The 9,557-nt window shown below is 52.7% G+C and overlaps 1 protein-coding gene across 1 annotated transcript; it reads left to right on the top strand.

Moving 5' to 3' along the window:
- The first annotated feature begins 893 nt into the window (after window positions 1–893).
- On the top strand, window positions 894–5,609 carry LOC136487554 (zinc finger CCCH domain-containing protein 53-like). Its single transcript, XM_066484681.1, has 9 exons — window positions 894–1,683; window positions 1,774–1,941; window positions 2,062–2,247; window positions 2,419–2,522; window positions 2,659–2,943; window positions 3,035–3,239; window positions 4,229–4,426; window positions 4,985–5,057; window positions 5,207–5,609. The coding sequence occupies exons 1-8, from the start codon at window positions 1,013–1,015 to the stop codon at window positions 5,016–5,018; spliced, it is 1,851 nt and encodes a 616-aa protein (XP_066340778.1). The 5' UTR covers window positions 894–1,012; the 3' UTR covers window positions 5,019–5,057; window positions 5,207–5,609.
- Window positions 5,610–9,557: the final 3,948 nt, after the last annotated feature.

Genomic DNA, 9,557 nt, shown 5'->3' on the forward strand with positions numbered 1-9,557 from the left:
TCTGTAGAACCACATCTCGGTTTTTTTCGTTGCCGATTTCAAGCCGTATACGCCAAATTGACAGGTAACGCGGGGCAACTACGACTGCCAGACAAAACCACACCCCGCCGATTTCAATGTATAGAACCACATCTCGGTTTTTTCCTCGCCGATTTCAATTTCAAAGTCTTATGCACACACGGAGTGTTTTGTGTAAGCAATACTACTTCTACTACTAGCTTACAATCTACATTACCAAAACTTGATAATAAAAAAATCGATCAAAACCAAAACTTGGTACTCTATGTCCAACTTTTAACACCTAGGCCTTGTTTAGATCACCTCCAAATTCCAAGTTTTTTCACTCTCTCTCCATCACATCAATTTTTGGACATATGCATGGAGCATTAAATGTAGGTAAAAAAAATAACTAATTGCACAATTTAGTTGGAAATCACGAGATGAATCTTTTGAGCTTAGTTGGTCCACGATTGGACAATATTTACCAAATAAGACGAAAGTGCTACTATTTATCGGGTTGAAAAAATCTTCAATCTAAACAAGGCCCTAGAGTAAATTTGAACACACCATGATCACTCAACCCAAGTTTGAAACCGAGGTGTCTCTCTCTTGGCTCTTAGTTCTTCACTCCTTTGTCACGCAAGCAAAGCAAAAGTAAAACAAGCGCCAATTCAATTTCGTCACCAAATTTTTTCCCCCAAACGTTGATGGAGGGAAACTTTTCGTCTGCATCGTCTCCAACAGTCCAACTCGCCTACAACCCAAAGCCCAGCCAGCAGCCAGCAGCCAGCAGCCAGCAGCAGGCTATTTAATTCACTGTGCTGCTGTCCAGAGCTTTTTTACAAGCGTGCCCCCACACCGCACCCCGCTCCTCCCCCTCCCTCTCGGTAAAACTCCGCCGCTTTTCACCTCCCCTTCCCTTCCTCCTCCGCTGCCCCTTGAGAGCAGCAGACCCCCACCTGATAAGAGCGGACTGCTCCGCTCCGCTCCTGTCCTGCGATCCGCGCACGCCATGGACGCCTGGGAGGCCACCAAGGTGGTGTTCGACCGGGTGCGGGCGCTGGACCCGGAGAATGCCCCCAAGATGATGGGCCTGCTGCTCATCCAGGACAACAGCGACAAGGAGCTCATCCGCCTCGCCTTCGGCCCGGAGCACCTGCTCCACGCCTTCGTCGCCACCGCGCGCGCTGAGCTCGCCGGCAAGCCCGCGTCCCCGCCGTCGCCCGTGCTCGGCCCGCTCCAGACCGGCCCGCCCTGGGGCCTCCCGAGCCCCGGCGCCGACCACCACCGCCACTCGCCCTTCGCCGCCGACCAGCTCGGGTACGACGGCGGCGCCGACGCGTTCTACGCCGACGACTACGACGTCTGGTCCCCCGCGGGCGGTGCCGGCTCCCACCGCCGGAGCTTCTCGCTCAGCGACGCCGAGGCGGCGGCCGCGTCGTGGAGGCCGTGCATGTACTACGCGCGCGGGTACTGCAAGAACGGCTCCTCCTGCCGCTTCCTCCACGGCGTGCCCGAGGACGACGCCGCGGAGCGGGAGATGGCCGTCATGCGCGCCAAGGCCCTGGCCGCCGCGCCGCCGCAGCTCATGGCGTCCGCGTACCCCTTCTCGCCGTCGCCCAAAGGAGGCGTCAGCCTCAGCTTCCTGCTCCAGCAGCATCAGCAGCAGAGCGAGACCCAAAGGTGCCATTTTTACCCCGCCGCGCCACAAAAGGTTTGCATTTTGGTTCCGGTCTCATGCCCATTTTATTTTCTGCGTGTTTGCTGCTCCAGGGCGGCGGCGGGCATGCTGCTCGGCGGCGAGGACATGCACAGGTTCCCGGTGCGCTCCCCCCGGATGGACCGCGGCGACCTCATCGCCAGCCCCGCCGCGCGGCAGATCTACCTCACCTTCCCGGCCGACTCCACCTTCAGCGAAGAGGACGTGTCCAACTACTTCAGGTACCCAGCACAGCACGCCGCCATTATTGGCCTCTGCTCCGTTCTGTGTCGTTTCCACTAGCAGTCCAATAATGGGCGAGCGAAACCGACTGATCGTCCTGGTTGCCATGGATCGAGCAGCATGTTCGGGCCGGTGCAGGACGTGCGCATCCCGTACCAGCAGAAGCGCATGTTCGGCTTCGTCACCTTCGTCTACGCCGAGACGGTGAAGGTCATCCTCAGCAAGGGCAACCCGCATTTCGTGTGCGACGCGCGCGTGCTCGTCAAGCCCTACAAGGAGAAGGGCAAGGTCCCCGACAGGTTCAGGTCCGTCCCTTCTCCCTTGCCTTGCCTGCACTGCATCTAATCCTGATCCATCCTTCTCTTCACATTGCACTGCACGCAGGTTGCTTGTTTGTTTCAACAGCTTTTGTTCGGTTCATACCTTAAAAAAACTTTTTTTTTCCTAGCTTTATTTATCGTTTTGTTTGGTTGCAGGAAGCTGCAGCACGCGCACCATGGCGCCGAGTTCGCCGGTTGCACGTCGCCCACCAGATTGCTGGATTCCAGGGACCCCTACGATCTCCAGCAGCCCCAGATCGGTGAGTAGTAACTGAAGGTGCACCTGCACCTGCACTGCCTGCATGTGTTCTTGTCTTCCAGCATTCCATTCTGTTGCTGCAGATTGCATTGCAGGTGTTTTATTCAATCTAACATGCTGGTTTTGGGGTTGTTTAGGACCAAGGATGATGTACGGGAACATGGCTAACCATGAGGCGTTCCTGAGGAGGAAGCTGGAGGAGCAGCAGCAGGCGGCCGAGCTGCAGCAAGCCATTGAGCTGGAGGGGCGCCGCTTCATGGGGCTGCAGCTCCTTGACCTCAAGAGCAGGGGTCACCATCTCGGGCTCGGCTCCCCAGTTGGTTCAGGCTCGCCCATGTCTCTGGGGCAAGCTGATGCCAAAGGCAGCGGCAACAACGGGAATGGCAATGCCGCCCATTTGGAGGATGTCACCGGCATCCAAGGTCCACTCCTTGACCCTGACAAGTTCTTGGCTCTTGCAGTACTGTACATTGCAGGGCTGTGAGTTTTGGATCCATGCTTTCCTGATTGCAGATAAGAAGATGAGCAGTACTAGCCTTGCAATGAGTGCTCCTGCTGCTGCCTCTGCAACTGCTGATGCAGAAGGCAAGCACGAGGAGCACCAGGGAGAGGGTGGTGATGGCAGCCCCAAGCAGGCTGTCAACCCTGGGGAAGAGGAGAAGGTGGAATCTGGTCCTGTGACAGCAACACCCAATGCTGCTTGTGGATTCCAAGAAAGGTAAGATTGTTGTTGTGGAGTAAAATATTTGCAAAATGGGCACTGATATTTCTTTCTTTTTGGGGAAAGGGATGGGAAAAAAAAGGCAGCATGGAGAAACAAAGCAGAGTGCCTTGGCTTTTGTTTTCTTTGGGCATGTTTGTGGCTGATAAATATATAACTATAGGCAAGCCATAGTTTTCTTAGCAAGGGCACGCCACAGTTTCTTGCTTGGATGAATGCTTCTGCTACACTTTTGCCACACCTGGACTAAAAAGAATTGCATGGTAGGAGTATAGAACAAATTGCTGCTTTACCTTATGCTGTTATGCATGGTTATATGGTTTGACAAAGAGGGGGTGCCAATCTGTGATAGGAATCAAGCATGCCTTTTGTCTATGTGCTCTGTTTATTCTCTGGCATGGACGTGGGGCCGTGGGGGTGTGTAGGCTGCGCTGATCATAGGTGGTCATGATTGAAAGTAACAAAAGGGGAAAAGAAATGCACTGTCAAAGGGTGTAGGGGAAAGGAGAAAAGATACTTATGACCACAAACTAATGGCTATTGGCCCTGTTTGGATACTCTAGCACAGCTAGAGGTTAGAGTTAGTTTCTAGTTCAGGACTAGCCCTGAACTAACTCTAGCCTAAGAGATGTTTGGATACAAGGGTTAAAACGATAATAAATGTGCTTTCCAAATCATTGGTGCGGGTGAAAGTAGAGAGAAAACAGTGGACCCCACCTCAAATAGCCCCAACTAGCCCAAATAATCACCTCTTTGGGGAGATAGTTTTTTAGGGTGGCCTAGTTGCAAATAACCTACTCTAGCCCTCCTGTTTGGCTACTTTAGGGCTAGTTGAGCTCCAACTAGCCCAAACTAGCTCTAACCCATGGATCCAAACAGGGCCATTGTCAAGCAGTATCTTGGTGCAAGTTGTCCCCTTTCTTTAGGGTTTGGTCTTGATCTTTTCCATTCGGGACTGATACGTTTCTTGCTCGTTTGAATTGTAGTGGCGTGGTGGAGCACATTCTGCCTGACAGCCCCTTTGCATCCCCCACCAAGGCCTCCATTGATACTATTACTACTGCAACTGCTCAGAATGGTAGCATCAGCAACAGCAGCCCTCATCATGTGGCTTCATCCCTTTTCCCAGCTGCATCCACCCTTGAGCTGCCCCCATACAGCTCCTGCTTTTTTCAGGTGCCCAGGTAAACATTCTCAGTAACTTTGTTCATTGGTGTGTGTAGTAGTCTTGGTGCCTGTTTAGTTGCACTTCATTTTGCCAAATTTTTCAAGATTCCCCGTCACATCGAATTTTTGGACGCATGTATGAAGCATTAAATATAAATAAAAAATAAAACTAATTACACAGTTTAGACGAAATTCATGAGACGAATCTTTTAAGCTTAATTAGATTATGATTGGACACTAATTGCTAAATAACAACCCAAAAAATTTGCAAACTAAACAGAGCCTTGGCTTGTGTGCCTTAAGTATTTTGTGGTGGTCCAATTAGTGCTACATCGGTACTAGTCTAGAACTCTAGATAAGGTAGGGCAAACCTGTTTAGTTTCAGTACATTGGTAGTAGTTATAAATGTGTAATAGAGCTGCTATGTATATATGGGCTCACCTCATGTAGCTTTGGGCTAGAAAAGGATTTTCTACACAGGGGTGTTACTTATTATCTAAAAGAAGTTACAACATGATGTTTTCTTATTGCAGTTCATGTGGTAAGAGATAGTTTTACATCTGTTTCTTCTTCAGGTTTTCTCCTGGGCATGAAGCCATTGGGCTGTGAATAGAGAGCAAAAAGGGGTCTCCTTCCTCTAATCTGGGAGTAAGTATCAACAGAACTTGTCTGTCTTTTTGAGAGTGCTGTAACAATCAGCTGCTCAATCATGATGCATACTGTATAAAATTAGCCTCCACTAACCCTCCTGAATCCTGATGGTTATAATTGTCTATTCATTCATGTGTTGTGTGCAGGGGACTATGATGGCCCCATCAAGTCAAGCGTAGAAAAGCTTTAACAAATACTTTGGAGGTGTATCTTCTTCAGAGTGAAGGGAACAGCAACAGCAACAGAAGAAACAAGTCTAGGTTGTTTTAGCTCTAGGCCTATAGGAAGTATGATAGTTAAGTACTAGTCATAAATAATAGTAGAACTAGTCGTTTAGTAGCTCCTACCAGTATCAAGGAGACGATGAAAGGTCCATCTCGTCGTATGCTCGTTTGTGGCATGGATCTCACTGTTATGATGATACTGGTAATTAAAAACCGTAGTAGATGGTGTAAACTCTACTCCTGGCAGCCAGTTGTAGTGAAGTGACGTGGCTGCATACAGACATCCAAAAGAAAGAAAATAAAGGGTACTGTACTCTCTTAGTCCTGGACAAAAGCCAGACAGAGCAGGAGGAAAAAAAGTGATGAGGTGAGAGGGGGGTACTGCTTGCTGGGACCAGAGAGCAGAGCACTCACGGGTGCAGTGCAGAGAAGAGAACCTCCAAAGTGGAATCACCTCCTTAGAGAGCCAGAGACGAGAGACCACCCCCTCTGGCCCTCTCTGTGTCCTATTTTGCCCATGCCTCTTGTCATGGATGCAGGCATGCGGGCCTGTTTAGTTGCACCCTGAAATGTTAAATTTTTTAAGATTTTTTGTCACATCGAATCTTTAAACGCATGTATGAAGTATTAAATATAAATAAAAAATAAAACTAATTACACAGTTTAGACGAAATCCACAGTTTAGATGAAATCCACAAGACGAATCTTTTAAGTTTAATTACACTATAATTGAATACTAATTACTAAATAACAACGAAAACACTACAGTAGCGTTTTGCCAAAAAAATTGGCATCCAAACTGGCCCCAGCTTTGTTGCATCCTTGGGCCTGTCATGGATACAGGCATGCGGCACTCCCTTGTAGAACATCAGAAGGTAGCCGACATAGAAATGGAGAAGTAATTACCAGGCATATTTACCTCGGTTTATTTATCCTCTGTGTTTTACTTACTGCTACTAGGCGGCACTTCTGCTTGATCAGATTTAGGGCATGTTTGGCGCAGCTATGCTTCACCGGTAGACAGCTTGTTCGGCTGAGGCTGAAGCGATGGTGGATTATTACTGTTGGCTGGTTTAGTATGAGAGAAAAATATTGTTCTGGTTGAAAATTTATGATCGTTTACGACCAAGCGAACCGGTAGACAACGTGTTCGGCTGAGGCAGCAGCTTATGGCACATAAAAATGGTGAAATATCCATAATATTTTTTTTCCTTTTATCTTCCTTTACTTATTTTATTATCTCCCTTGTCGATGTTTCGGACCGGGGGGTCCTCAACCAACCAGTAAATTTGTTCTGTGTGCTCCCGATTCAGGATGGTGATGCAAAGAGACACAAGGTTTATACTGGTTCAGGCAATCGAGGCCCTACGTCCAGTCTGAGAGGTCGATCTTGTATTCCTTGCACCGAAGTGCTCGTAGTAGGGGGTTACAAGCCAAGGGAGAGAGGGAGCTGGTCCCAGGTCTCGGCAGGGTGTCATGCGGGCCGCTTGAGGCGTTGCTCTCAGGCGGCAGGGATGTGCGCGTGTGTGTGTGTTACAAGGTGTTCTCCTCCCGTCTCTCAAAACGGCCCAAGTCCTCTCCTTTTATAGCCTGAAGGGAGGACAAGGACGGTACATGAGCTAACTATACGGTGTCGTGTGAACAGAGGCGGCGTGTCCGGGCCCTGTAGTCTGTTCCTGTGGCGGCGTGGTCATCGGAGTGGTTCGTCCTTGGAGCGCTGGAGCGGCGTGGTCGTCCCATCAGATTCTGTGCGTCGTGGGAACCCCGGGACTACCTCGGAGTGGGTGCGGTGGTGAACATGCAAGCCACTGTGGATGGACTATGCGCGAGGCCGAGGCTTGGTCGGTGCCGAGGCTGCCCCGCGGTGGAGGGGTCTCGGCAGGCGCGAACCCCAAGATCGCCGAGACCTTGGTGTACAGTGCCGAGGTCTCGAGCGGGCGGCTGATCGTGGGCACAGCGTTAGGACACAGTGGCCGGTAATCCCCGCCGTACCCTGTCCCAGCCGGTATGGCGCTGATCGTGGACACAGTGTTAGGACACAGTGGCTGGTAATTCCCGCCGTACCCTGTCCCAGCCGGTATGGCGCTGATCGTGGACACAGTGTTAGGACACAGTGGCCGGTAATCCCCGCCGTGCCCTGTCCCAGCCGGTATGGCGCTGATGCGACCTCGGGTTGCGTCGGCCATTCTGTGGCGTTGAGCCGTCGTCCGGCTGAGATTGCGGGAGTGGTTGAAGTATTAATGAGACATGACGCGCTGTCTGTAGGGTCGGTCGAGGCGGGGGGTGATGGGCCGCTGACAACCCGGTCTCGAGCGATACGGAGAATGAGGCCTCGCGCGAGACGGAGATCGGGCTCCCTGCCGAGGCCTCGCACGAGACGCCTCGCGCGATACGGAGAATGCACCCCCTACCGAGGCCTTCCGTGGAGAGCCTCGGGTGAGGCGGAGACGGCGTTCCCTGCCGAGACCTTCCCTGGAGAGCATCGCGCGAGGCGGAGTTAGTGTCAGGATGCCGAGACCTCCTGCTCGAGGCTCGAGGCAAGGAGGAGGAGGACCCAGTGGGCTCGGTCGTGGCGGGTGAGGGGCCCACGGCTTACCTTCTAGCTTTATTCTTTAGATGGGACTTTAGCGACCCATTTGAGGTTTGCTTGGGGTACCCCGTTCTAAGGTACCCGACAGTAGCCCCCGAGCCTCGGGGGGAGTGCGTGCACTCTCCCTGAGGGTTTGCCGAGGCTGGGTTTATACTTGCTCCGTAGGTATTGGGTTTTGTTTTTTGAGGTTCCGGTGGGTGCGCGCGAGCGCACCCGCCGGGTGTAGCCCCCGAGCCCCTGGAGGAGTGAAGTTACTCCTCAAAGGGCTTTCTCCATTTTCGCGTTTGAGCGAGTAGTTCTTACTGCATTTGCCGAGCCCATAAGCGCAAGTTCGGGTTGCGGGGGTCTCGGCGAGGCTGCAGGAAAAAGCCCTCTAGCCTCCGCACGAAGCGAGAGGTTCGTCAGGGCCCCCCCTGACTCTGGGTATGACCCTCACGCTTCCTTTCACTCGGAAGGAGGGGTGGAATGTGCCAGGCTACCCTCGATGGGCGTGAGCGTGGACACTTCCGGTGAGCTGTTATCGGGTAGTTCGAGTGGAGGCCCGAGCCCTGTTCGCTAGGGGACGGCTAGCGGTCCAGAGACGCACTCCAAAAGTACCAGTGGATTTCTCTAGTGGGTGCTGAGGCCGTTCGCTGGGCCTCGGTGGCTCGGTGCCTCCCTACGGTGGGATCCCATTCGGATACTTTCCTGTCGGTCTCGGACACGACTTAGGACGCCCCGAGCGACTGTTCGCTCAGGCCTAGGCCATTCGTAGGCTCGCCCCGAAGTCATCCCTGACTCTGTTGCCCTGGGGCGGCTGTCGAAACCTCTTGGAGGCCCAGCCTTCGAACCCCTGGACCGTAACGGGCTCGGTGCCCTTTATCGTGTTTGTAGCGAAACCTCTAGCGCGGTTTTAGACCGTTTGTCTTTGTCTTGGGTGTCCTGGCCCTTTCATCTGACCTTCGCATGTCCTTTTCGTTCGGACGGAGGGTTTGTTTGCCAGGCCTATTCTGGTCTCGGCAAGGTTGCAGGAAGAGCCTCTAGCCTCTATGTGAGAGGGCCGTCGGGAGTTCCTCTGGCTTTTTATACGCCCCTCGTGCATGAGGGTTTGTTTGCCGAGGCCCCTTTGGGTGTGAGCCCGGGTTGTGGGGTCTCGGCATGTTTGCAGGAGGAGCCCCCTAGCCTCTGCATAGGGCAAGAAGGCCATCGGGGATTCCCCTGACTTTTTATGCGACCCTCGCGCTTCCTTTTCGCTCAGAAGAAGGGGTGGAATGTGCCTCGCTACCCTCGATGGGCACAAGCGGTGGCACTTCCGGTGAGCTGTTATCGGTAGTCCAAGTGGAGGCCCGAACCCCGTTCGCTAAGGGTCGGCTAGCGGTCCGGAGACGCACTCTAAGAGTACCAGAGGATTTCTCTAGTGGGTGCCGAGGCCGTTCGCTGGGCCTCGGTGGCTCGGTGCCTCCCTACGGTGGGATCCCATTCGGATACTTTCCTGCCGGTCTCAGACACGACTTTGGGCGTCCCAAGCGTTTCGCTTGCTTGGGCCTCGGCCCCATATAGGCTCGCCCGCGGTCGCCCCTGACTCTGTTATCCTGGGGCGGCTATCGAAACCCCTTGGGGTCCAGCCTTCGAACCCCTAGATCGTAATAGGATCAGAGCCTGGTTCCTTCATACAAAAGGAATAGGCCGCGGGGAATATCTTCC

Source organism: Miscanthus floridulus, chromosome 10 (assembly GCF_019320115.1).
Source record: "Miscanthus floridulus cultivar M001 chromosome 10, ASM1932011v1, whole genome shotgun sequence".
NCBI lineage: Eukaryota > Viridiplantae > Streptophyta > Magnoliopsida > Poales > Poaceae > Miscanthus > Miscanthus floridulus.